Below are 12,750 nucleotides of genomic sequence, written 5' to 3'. Positions count from 1 at the left end.
AAGTCGTAAAACTGGTTTTGAGCAAAATAGCCACACAGCCTAATTTGGCCCAGCATTGTCCTAACTCTTAATACCTCTCTCTCTCTTTGCTCCTCAGCACCCAAAGCCCACCCAAATGTACCATCCAACTGCACCTGCCTCTACTGGCCTACTCTTCACCTACCCCGAGTCCCATCCTCCCGTCTCCTCCTCCTCCTCCCTCAGAGCTCCACCTAGGCCTGTCTTCAAAGGCAGTGACCTGCATACAGAATTAGGCCATCTCTTCTACCTCCACCCCATCAGCTCTCAAATTTCCACCAAAACTTATCTCATCTTATAGTTGTCAGGAAAGTAACTTGAATACTGATGACTTCATGTGTTAACTACCTCAGGTCCTTTACATGGTAAAGAAGGCACTCGTTACCTCAAACACCACAGACATTCAGAATTGAATTTTTTAAAGAAATTTTAGACCTTTTTTGTGGTGCATCTCAAAGTATACAAAGCACACACTTCATATTAATATATTATGTTAAGTAGATGCTAGAGGAAAGATCCAGTTTTATCACCAGTGTTTTAACCACTGTGTTGTACCCTCGGTATGAGCTTACCTTTGAAGAGCAATCTACAAGAGACGAGTTTACCTGGTAAGTCGCTGAATTTGAGAGGAGGTGGCAAAACGGCAGAGGAATTGCTTCAAAATTGATGAGTCTGATTGAGACGCTTTTGTGTATTGGAAACGGGGACAAATAAGCAGGATGCGCAGGATGTGCATTTGTTATGTTGAGAATGTTCCTTTCTGTGTTTATAGCTTATTTGAAATGTACTAAATTATTAAAAGTTTCTCCTTAAATACATACAAAGATTCAGAAAGCTGAGGCCCAAAAGTAGATCCTACTAGTCACAGTAGATTAAGAAATGTTTCTGTATCTGAGTTTAAGACAATGAGTAAGATACGAGAAAAGTGGTTATCAGGGTTGGGGTTACTGACCCTTCTAACTTCCCCTCTCTCAGACCTCCTCATGGGATGAAGTAAGTCAGGGAGTCTCTCGCTGCTTTCCTCAGTGTCTGTGGTATTTAATAAACGTTGATGGAAACGCTTCACCATCCTGAGTGCATTGCCTCTTCTCTAGCCTCATCTATAACAGAACTCTAAGTCATTTCTAAGCCAAGAAATGGCTGTGCTTTTACTACATTTGTCATTATTATATGGCAGAATAGACCTTACCTGATTCAGCGTTTTCCTTCGAACTTCATGTTCTACAGCTTTGTAGTGATAGTTGATAGTAATTTTCATTGGCAATAAAAAAATTAACGTTTAAACCAATGAAATAGCTGCAAGGCTGTTGTATTGCTTCGAACCGCAAGAGCGCGCCAACAAACACCACAAGGCGATGTGGAGCAAAACGCTGTTTTAACGAGCGCCTGGGCGCAGACCGCCTGGGGCCTACAATGGCGTCAGCACCAAATGAGTATGGGGCAGGGGTTTATATAGTCTCCTGTAAACAGGAAGTGTCTCAGTCTGATGTAACTGCTAACGTGGTACCCGGACGGCCTCTCTCTCGGTCTTCAGCGGGTACGTGTCTTCCGGGCAGCTGTCTTCCTGCTTCCGCTGTCTTGCTGACGCAGGCTGCTGGCTCAAGTGGTCTTGAGCCTTGGGACTGGGCCTGAGAAGGGAGGAGTTATTCACCGCCCCCCTGCAGCTTTCAGGCCCAGGGGAAAGTCTTTCAATAGCCACCATCAGTTTCTACGGAGCAACATGAAAAAAAATTACAAAAGTAGGAACATTGCAAGTGCTTTCTCATGGCGGAATTGACAAGAAAATTACGAAAGCATCGAAGCACTTTTAAGGCTGAGTTTTAATCCTAAGAAACGCAAATGCTAAATATAAAATTCCAGTGAATCAACAAGTGCTAGCCTCGATTATTTAATGGTAAACAGTTGGAAAAAAGCTCAGATTAACACGAAATACTAAATAAGAGACTAATAAATATTTCATCTAGTCAGTGTGACAAAAAGGCCTTCATAAACTTCTTTGCTCATTGGGTAGGCTGAGAAATGGGTCAGATTGGATATGATTTATTTGGTTACGATTGATCATTTGGCCTAAAGACAACTGTCTTTTAAAAAATGCGTTGTTTATGTGGTTGGAGATTCAAGAAAAGGATAAGTGTATAGACCTAAACAGAATCTGAATGCTTGTCTTTGGCTAAGTTGAAGTTAATGATCACAATAATGAAACACATCAGGAGACATGGTGAGCTTGGAGCCGAATTTTCAGTTGTAACTTGTACCTCTCAAATTGTTACATTATTCAACAATACATTTTCCACACACTCAAATTTGTTCACTTGTAACTTGTATTAATTGAAAATTCATTCACTTAGGAAGGTGTTTTGAAAGAGGCTTGTTTACAGCAGTTGCTGGTGCTCCTGGAATTCAAAATGATGCCAACTGAATGCCATTTCAAATAAAACCTTTTATTTATTTATTTATTTATTGGCAGCAGAAAAGAGCAGAGTCACGCAGTAGCTCTTGATTTATGAACAGTGTTTTCTAACTCTCAGACTCCCACCATGTGTAAGTTCCCTTGAAGGAACTAGGTTGGACACATTTAACAAGAAAATAATTCTATCTCCATATCTGCTTTTTAATTTGAAATCATATGGGCCTTTGATTATATTTCATCCCATTCTCATGCCTCCTATGACCAGTTGAGAGGGTGGACACTGAGAACCCTACAGCAGCTTCTTCTGTTTGTAAAATATCGTTCAACGACAAGTCAGACAGATAGAAACCTCCAAAGCATGGTGGCTATTGTGGACAAAATTTGTGAAAATATTTTACACTGGACCTTCCAGTAAGCACTTTCGCAGCCCTAGGTCACATCCTGAAATTATACACTTGGATCCCCCCAAATCAGGTTGAAGTGCTGACAAAGGAGAGGATGTAACAGATCAAAACTGATCTGGATGATGGGTGAGTGAAGTGGCCGACAGGCAGGTAGAGGACAGAGATAAACCCATACGTGTCTTACAGGAGTTTGTAGCTTTAAGTGGAGTCCATCCTTGTAAGTGGTGCCTTAAACAAAGAGTTTATTGTAAAGTGGGCCTGATCCCTGGAGGAAAAAAAAATTGATTCTTTTTCACTGGAGGGAAGTTAACTCTTTCTGTCCTTTTGCAGCAAAGAAGGTGCTGAACACGTATTTAGTGATGAATTTCCCTGGTTTGTTCCAAGGGGTCTTTATGTCAGGAAGAGTATTTATTCATACTGCATTTTCTATGTAGTAGAGAGGCAGGATTCCCTAAAGTCCCCCCGTTATAATCCCTTCATCCCGTCTAGCACAGGTGGACTGTGTAAAACACATATTCTAATAGTTACTAATATTCTAAAACACATATTCTAATAGCTATTAAAATTGGCTACAATACTTCTATTTTTGTTTGTTTTGCACAGGAGTAACTCAAGATGATTTTGATGTTGCAGTTTTAAATTTCACTTTGACTTGAGCTGGGAAATCCATTGGCCTATTATACCGTGGATGCTAAACATGATAAGAGCTGCATGTTCTGCCTTGATGTTTTCAAGACTGAATTTGGAGGGAAAAAAATTATTTTGCCTAAGGATGTCTGTGAAAGTATCAGGAAAACACTGAAAAGCCGGAGAGAAGGGTTCAGTTGTGGCGTGCTCCCTTTAAGAGGGAAACGAGATTAGCAACTTTGGCAAATTTTTGGGACTCTATTCAGAGAGAAAGAGAAGAGCTGCCAGTGTCAAAAAAAAAGAAAAAGAAGAAAAAAAGGATGAATGTTATGAGACAAAGGCATAGGCAATTTTACACCTTTCTGAAAGCTTACCTGGGAGTAGTTTTAGCTCCACTGAGGTTAAGAAAGATGCGTTTTTTTTTTTCTTTTCTTTCAAGACTAAAGGTGGAGCTAGGGGGAAACGAGTTTAATGTGAAGTAGTACCCCTGTCAGTTCTGTTTGTCCTGGGAAGTATACAAGGAAGAAAAGCCTCCATGGGAGAGCAAGCACCAGGTGCTGAAGGTGAGGGATAACCTATTACATTAACAATTATGAAAGTTACATTATGATATGAAAGTAGAAACTCTTTATTGCATCCTTCTTGTAAGGAAAAACCTGATTTAAACAGTTAGGAAGCTTATGACTGCTAGACACATACGTGAATTATATTTTGCCTTTTCATATTAGCAATTACTTTGTTTTCTAAATGCCCTCATGCAAGAAGAGTTTACAAAAATAAAGCAGATTTTTTTTTATATCAGGTCAGAAAAGTTAGTGAGGCATCATTTGGGATAATCACAGTGTTTACCCAAGCCTTATTCATATATAAAAATGTTATTTTCTCTAATTGCATATTTTGCCTCTATAATGACTGGTTAAATTCTAAACTGAAATGAGTAATCAATACTGTGCAGCTAATGTTCAGATGAAGTCGTAGCTATTTTAGATGGTATGACACTGCTCCAAATTTGGCAAATTGCTATAAAGATGGACATTGAAAGCTAAAAAGTGTTTTTGTTGTCTTTTAGGTTCTAACTGAAAACCCAAACCAAGAAATAGCAACACGTCCAGAATTCTTACTACTCCAAAACTCACCTAGATCCCTAAGGGCACAGCAAAGAATGAGCTATTACGGCAGCAGCTATCATATTGTCAATGTGGACGCAAAATACCCAGGCTACCCACCAGAGCACATTATAGCTGAGAAGAGAAGAGCAAGAAGACGATTACTTCACAAAGATGGCAGCTGTAATGTCTACTTCAAGCACATTTTTGGAGAATGGGGAAGCTATGTGGTTGACATCTTCACCACGCTTGTGGACACCAAGTGGCGCCATATGTTTGTGATATTTTCTTTATCTTATATTCTCTCGTGGTTGATATTTGGCTCTGTATTTTGGCTCATAGCCTTTCATCATGGCGATCTAGTAAATGATCCAGACATCACACCTTGTGTTGACAACGTCCATTCTTTCACAGGGGCCTTTTTGTTCTCCCTTGAGACTCAAACCACTATAGGATATGGTTATCGCTGTGTTACTGAAGAATGTCCTGTGGCCGTGCTCATGGTGATCCTCCAGTCCATCTTAAGTTGCATCATAAATACCTTTATCATTGGAGCTGCCTTGGCCAAAATGGCAACTGCTCGAAAGAGAGCCCAAACCATCCGTTTCAGCTACTTTGCACTTATAGGCATGAGAGATGGGAAGCTTTGCCTCATGTGGCGCATTGGTGATTTTCGGCCAAACCACGTGGTAGAAGGAACAGTTAGAGCCCAACTTCTCCGCTACACAGAAGACAGTGAAGGGAGGATGACGATGGCATTTAAAGACCTCAAATTAGTCAATGACCAAATCATCCTGGTCACCCCGGTAACTATTGTCCATGAAATTGACCATGAGAGCCCTCTGTATGCCCTTGACCGCAAAGCAGTAGCCAAAGATAACTTTGAGATTTTGGTGACATTTATCTATACTGGTGATTCCACTGGAACATCTCACCAATCTAGAAGCTCCTATGTTCCCCGAGAAATTCTCTGGGGCCATAGGTTTAATGATGTCTTGGAAGTTAAGAGGAAGTATTACAAAGTGAACTGCTTACAGTTTGAAGGAAGTGTGGAAGTATATGCCCCCTTTTGCAGTGCCAAGCAATTGGACTGGAAAGACCAGCAGCTCCACATAGAAAAAGCACCACCAGTTCGAGAATCCTACACATCAGACACCAATGCGAGACGAAGGTCATTTAGTGCAGTTGCCATTGTCAGCAGCTGTGAGAACCCTGAGGAGACCACCACTTCTGCCACACATGAATACAGGGAAACACCTTATCACAAAGCTCTCCTGACTTTAAACAGAATCTCTGTAGAATCCCAAATGTAGTCCTAAATTGCGATTATGAGGGCTACCACTCAATCATTTTATCTTCCAGCCCATCAAGTCATTGTAAATACGGCTTTTTTGAAAGTGTTATAGCTATGTTTTATGATGAGGCTGGGTAAGTAGAGTAAGTTAAACTTGGTAAAAGATAATCTAAAAATTCCATAGTTCTCAGTTATTAAAATTTTTCTTGCTAGCCAATTTTGTATTAAGAATGCTATTAAGAAGCCTAATTGATTAAAATTTATCTTTTTTATTATCTTATATACTTGTATCTTCAGTTGGAGGTGTAGTATTCAAAAATGGGGAATGAAGGCAGAAAGGAGGCTGGAATAAAGAAAAATAAAAAGAAGTAAGGCAGCATAAATAATACATTTTTAAATATGTCAACATTGATAATACAATGAAGATTTACTATAAAAAGTATCATATCTAACCAAGATATGCAAAAGATGCATTCAGTAAGCTGTAATGTTGAGAAATGTAAGTGTGAAATCAGCTCACCAGTTCAAGTCACTAGGTTCGCCACTTGGACTGTTTTGGTTTCAGCGAGCATAGCGAGTGGCTGTAAGAAATTGTCCGTGCCACCAGTTCCACTGCCATTTGCCCAGGTAGTGATCAATGAGAGCTAGAAGCGATTTTTCTCTAACCAATGAGGCAGAAGAAAAGTTGACAGTATTTAGAGCAGGATTTCTCTCTTAAAGTCCCTGGTTGACTCCAACAAATGGAGACAAGGAACAAGGCAACCACGACCTTGCTAGTTTCTCTGAGAAGAGGACTTTCTATGTTCATGTCTCACCTTCTTCCAGGACATGACCAAGGGACAGGATCACACAGATGAGGTGAGGGGATGGTTAGCAGCGATAAACATTCTCAGACCCTTGGAGAGAAACCATTGCTAGCTTGCTGGTCCCGAAAGATTGCAACTTTGGCTGCTACATAAAGGATAGAACCTTTTTGGGGGGAGGGTGGGGAGGGAGATATTTATTTGTGCCCAGAAGCAGTTATGTATGCTTCTTGTCTTGGTTACCGTACAAGACACAAATGACTCGAGTTGTGGATTGCAAGAAACTCTTTTATTAAACTTGGAACAACCATTTAAATGAAGGATTTTGTGAGATAGAATTCAATTAAAGTGATTTTAATGCACAGTAAGTGGATAATCTGAGTACAATGAAATTTCTTAAGTTTTAGAACATGAGATAAAGTTGTATACTCTACTTTCATGTTAAAATATGTTAATCATGATTACTTTAAGCCCACATCCACCGAGTAAAGGGTCACTTTAAACTTTATAAATCAAAGAGATATTAGGAACATTCAGAATTATTTATGTTTTGTTTTTGTTTTACATTGTTGCTGCACTGGCAATAAGTATGTGGCACAGTTTTTATTTGTTTATTTTATTTAAATACACACCCAGACACACACACACACAGTTTTTGCTTTTTCTGGAAAATCTTTCTCTCTCCATGTAAATTAAAACACACAAGTGAATGAAGTAATTACATAGTCCAAGATTATAAATACAAGTAAAATATATAGGTATAGGTAGATAGAGTGCCTTTCTGTTTCTTTTCTTTTTTCTTTTTTTGTTTTTCCTTCCTTTCTTCTCTCCTCCCCCTCATCCTTCCCTTTCTCCTTCTTCCCCCCACTCTTTTTTTTTTGACCTGGGAGTAATAAAGTTACTTTTTAAATGCACATGTGCAATCTTTTATTCCTGTTGTTTTATGGATAAGAGATTTGTTTAGGTCAAAAGTTGCAAAACTGTTCTGAAGCTTAATATTAGAGACCCAAGTAAGATTGTTTTTAGTATTGCTTGTTTTACCTACATCTAGTTTCATTTCACCTTGCTTTGCTTTGTTAACTCTGCTACTGCTGATGTTTGCCTTGTCAATATCAGAATAGGGGCATCAATGTCCCGTGAAATACATTTTGTTGTGCTATGAGCCTCTATAATCAAATGCTTCTACTCAGAAGAGAGTGTAAAATCAGCATTTCTATGTAATATATATCTCTAATTATCTGTGTAATTTTATAACATAGTTTGACAACCCTAATGAGTTGCTTAATAATAAAGATCTTAAAATAATGCAAAAAGTGTGTGCATATACCTATATTTTCAGTGGTATAAGTTCTCTTTGCTGATGTGGTCAGCATTGGGTACAGTGCACCAAAAATAAGAATGCTGCTTCATAGAAATAGAACATAGGCAGCATTGTAAAGCATTTTAATGGGTTTTTTAACAGTTTGTAGAACAAGTATATCTGAAGTAAAAATTAGTTGCTTCTCTAAGTATCACAAGCAGGTTCTATGTAAAATGGCAATTCTAGTTTGAAATGCCCTGCCAATAACAAGAAGTTGGTTGAATATTTTTTCTTATGCCATCCACTTTTTCCCCCAAAATGAAATTATTCAATGAAGTTAAATAGATTTAAAACGAATTGTGGCATCAAGGTATTGCTCCACCATATGTTATAATTTCTGAAGGGGGCCCTGGGGAAGTGAGTAAGACTAAGGAGAGAGAAGAAAATATTCTTTTATTTTATTTTATTTTATTTTATTATTATACTTTGGGTTTTAGGGTACATGTGCACAATGTGCAGGTTTGTTACATATGTATCCATGTGCCATGTTGGTTTGCTGCACCCATTAACTTGTCATTTAGCATTAGGTATATCTCCTAATGCTGTCCCTCCCCCCTCCCTGCACCCCACAACAGTCCCTGGAGTGTGATGTTCCCTTCCTGTGTCCATGATTTTCATGTGCCACCAGATTAGTGAGTATTATCAAGTGATTGATGCATGGATTTAATCCCCACAATAACATAGTAAGGTGGATATTTTAAGTTTCCATTTCATCGACTCTCCAATCGTCTTCTTTTCCCTAACAAATTCCTAATTGGAAAACAATGTGTTCAGGCTTTAAAAAAAAATTACAGCTGTATTTCCAGTCCCGATGCAGGTTGCTGGAGGGTAGGCTTAACTGGCATAGTTCTGGCACATGAGATGTTAGCAGGAATCTATGGGTGCGGCTTTTATGGAAGCTTTTAAGCTGACTTGGCTGGCACATGTCCTGTTCCTTTCCCTGCTCACCTTTCTCTCCATTTGGACCTCTGACTTGGTAGCTTATGCTCTTGAAGCCACCTTGTAAGAATGCAAATCAAGGACACCCCCTACAAGGGAAAATAGAAAGGTAGGAAAGACTGCAGCCCTAGATTGCATATCTCCAGACGTCTTTTTCATGAGTGAAAATAAATATGATTTCTAATTGACACAGTGAGCAATATATGTAAGGGAAATTATCCAGGAAACAAGGCTGGTAAGAAAAAAAATGATGCACAACTTAGGTCCAACTTGTATTTGTCCATGACAGTTGATGGAGTTGATCACTGTGAAAACAGCTAGCTTTCTTTCTTCTTTCTTTCTTTCTCTCTCTCTCTCTCTCTCTTTCTTTCTTTCTTTTTTTTTTTTTTGAGACAGTCTTGCTCTGTTGCCCAGGCTGGAGTGCAGTGGCATGATCTTGGCTCACTGCAACCTCTGCCTCCTAGGTTCAAGCCATTCTCCTGCCTCAGCCTCCCCAGTAGCTGGGATTACAGGCCTGCACCACACCCAGCTAATTTTTGTATTTTTAGTAGAGACGGGGTTTCACCATGTTGGCCAGGCCGGTCTTGAACTCCTGACCTCGTACTTTCAAAGGAGTTGAGGACGTGACACTACTGTAAGACACACACAAAGGATTGCTTTTGGCCTGGAAATCCCTCTGAGATGCTGGTGGTGGAGTGACCTTGATAAAAGGATTAACCAGGCCCGCTGCTCTTTTGCTTCTTTCTTCCACCCAACATAATTACATTCTGTGTTTTATTGGGGCTTTCACTAGGGTGAATGGTTTAAAATCCACAGAAACCTGGGTAAAGCAGGCACTGTACAACTTGGGCAAAAAATAAAACTCTGCTAATATTGTCTCAGACCCTCTATCCCTCACCAAGACTAAACTGCATCCATTTAGAATATTTGAGAGGATTTTAAATACACACAAAGGAATCCAGATTTTTCTTTAAATATTTGTATTTCATCATTTCTGAGTTGGCCAGGACATGTGCTGAGTGGATTCTCTGGGCCACTTTTATGTAAATTTTTAGGCACCAGATTCTACTCAGTTTAATATATTCCATCTATTAGTCTCATTGGTTACAAGCCTTGATTCTTGTGTTCTGAATGTTCTGCAAGGCGTGTGCGAAGTCCTGTGTCTTTTAAGGTAAGACTTGCCTGTGGATATCTATAAACCACGCCTATTCACCCTGGGTACTCTATAAATCGCAAAGCCCTGACTCAATTCTAAAATCAGCGTGGCCTCTCTCTCTCTCTCTCACTTTCATTTTTAAAGGAGCAGTATGACCCAGGCTCCGAGAAGAGAGCTTTTGGCTCCACATGCAAAATGCAAGTTGGCGTTAACACAGGACACACAGATTATGCAGCAGGCAAGCACTTGGTAAATTCTTTTCAAATGTTCCCCTAGATAGGAGGTCTTTGAAAGCAAAAACTAGGAACCGAGATTCAGTCCAGATAAATCTGTGGGCAGACAGCAAGTAAGGTCCCCTAGAAGGGGCATTTTCCTAAAAAGACGTAATCATAATGCTGCCCAGAAACCATCATTGGTCTGCATTACTTTATATCTTTTCTTCAATCAGAAAAACCTTATCTACCAGTAAATTCCCAAGTGTTTTCTTTCACTGCTCTTGGTTTCCTAAAGCAACTGAACGCACTCCTCTTATGACTATGCGGTTGGGTCATGAGATTTGGCTTGGAGTAAGCAGCCTCTTGCCTCATCCTGCCACCCTGTGCTTCTTTCCTTGGAAATGTCCAAGCTTGTGGTTTGGGATTCTCTGTGCAGAGTTTTGAGACTTACGTCGACACCTCTACATGTTTTGAAATTCGATAGACTGGGTTGCTGAGCACCTAGCAGGGACGGTAGAAAAAACAAAAATAAAATGAATAAAATAAACTATGGCCTTTTTCTGTTGGGTCTCATTGATTTATTCTACTTTATAAATACTGTAATGTAAAAGGATACCATGTCCAGGGTCTGTCTGCTGTCCCAAGAAAAAGCAGCTGGACTGAGCTGGAGAGTCTTCCAAATAAATAAGACAATCTCTGCTGGGTAATCACTCATCTCAGGCCTGGAATGGAAACTCTGGGGACGCTTCAGAGAAACAGGTTAATTATTTAAAGTATTTCAGCAAGCCCGATGGATGAAAACTCAAACAAATAGATTAAGTCTTGCTAAATTACACAGCCAAAGAATGCTGTTTTTATTTTTATTTTTTCCTCTATGCTATCATTTACCACAGGGGCCAATAAAAGGTCTTTAATCACTGTCTAAGTAACTTGAACTTGAGATAGAAAGGGCCCCTGGAGATTTAGTCACTGTGAAAACTTCTTTACAGCAAGTTATCAGAAATCTTCAAATTTTCACGTAAAATACTTCAGTCACATGCGATACTCACCGTGGTTAAATGCCCTTTATTTGAATTAGAAGCACATGTTGAAGATCAATTATTTGTTGTGCTGCTGGTTGATTCTTTCTGACACTAGTTGGCCTGGGGAAGGGAGGCTAGTCATAGGGGCTGGGTTAAGGACAGAGCTAGCCTCTGCTAGCCGCCAATTCCAGAACCAAACATTTTTAGGATATCAGGAGGACGTCAGCTCATTTAATCAGATCCCTTTTTATGCAGGAGGAAACCTCCAACTCGGGAGTTATCTGCCTAAAGAGTGACAGACATGGAGGGACAGAAGAAGAAAACGCAATTACCAATGACCAACCTGGGGCAATAAGCAGACCTGATGCTGCCCAAGGTTAAAGTATTGCTATTTTTTAATCAGTAAATAGCACAAATGATCATTTCGAGACCCTTTGTTAAATAGCAAGCTGGTATTTTCTAGAAGTGCTATTGATCATTAAGTATTCAAAGAAGTGGCCGGGCACGGTGGCTCAGCCTGTAATCCGAGCATTTTGGGAGGCCGAGGCGGGTGGATTACGTGAGGTCAGGAGTTTGAGACCAGCCTGGCCAACATGGTGAAACCCCGTCTCTACTAAAAAATACAAAATTAGCTGGACGTGGTGGCGTGCGCCTGTAATCCCAGCCACCTGGGAGGCTAAGGCAGGAGAGTCGCTGGAACCCGGAAAGTGGAGGCTGCAGTGAGCCGAGACCACACCACTGCACTCCAGCCTGGGTGAGACTCTGTCACAAAAGAAAAACAAAAAAAAAGTATTTGGAGAAGCTGGGAAAACAAAGGTAAAAAAAAAGAAATGTGGGAGGCAGCTGGTAAGAGCCATGATAAAGGGAGATAAACTTCTTCAAAATGTGCACAAACAACGATTGAATAAAAAAAAAAAAAGCTCGCACCTTTTCAGGGAAATGCTAATTGTACAGTGAGGCACACCTATGTATACTGATTTATTGCCACCAAGCCTTTTACCTTGGAAGCAGAAATGTTGAGTCTTTTGGCAGGGCCAGCCCTAAAGCATAAACAAACACAAGGAAAAACAGGTTTTTTTGTTGTTTTGTTTTGTTTTGGGAGCAACAGGGTTTTTGTTGTTGTTGTTTTCGTTTTTATCATTAAATGGATGTGCTCTCTTCTTGAAACAAGTGCTATGAAGAAAACAGCCCAGCCTGAGAATCACACAGGCTTGGGCTGGATACAGCCACTTATTAACTGTGCCACCTGGAGCAACTGAGCTGCTGTCTCTGATTGTCAGTTTCCTTAGCTATAGATTTCCTTTCTGTATTAAGCTACAAATTTAAGGGTGCAGAATTAAGAATCAATTGCCTTAAGTTTGAATTCTAGTTCTACTACTTTCTTTTTTAAAAAAGT

The 12,750-nt window shown here is 39.9% G+C and overlaps 1 protein-coding gene across 2 annotated transcripts in view; it reads left to right on the top strand.

Moving 5' to 3' along the window:
* The window catches only part of KCNJ16 (potassium inwardly rectifying channel subfamily J member 16), a 30,380-nt gene extending 22,405 nt beyond the window's left edge, over positions 1-7,975 (top strand). For both annotated transcript variants that reach the window (XM_003276085.4, XM_030828004.1), the window contains exon 2: positions 4,529-7,975. In XM_003276085.4, the coding sequence (XP_003276133.1) occupies positions 4,622-5,878 (1,257 nt within the window). In that variant the 5' untranslated portion in view covers positions 4,529-4,621 and the 3' untranslated portion in view covers positions 5,879-7,975. The remainder of the gene's footprint in view (positions 1-4,528) is intronic.
* The last annotated feature ends 4,775 nt before the right edge of the window (positions 7,976-12,750 follow it).

This window comes from Nomascus leucogenys, chromosome 14, assembly GCF_006542625.1.
Source record: "Nomascus leucogenys isolate Asia chromosome 14, Asia_NLE_v1, whole genome shotgun sequence".
Lineage (NCBI taxonomy): Eukaryota > Metazoa > Chordata > Mammalia > Primates > Hylobatidae > Nomascus > Nomascus leucogenys.
This window is presented reverse-complemented; position numbering and strand designations above follow the sequence as displayed.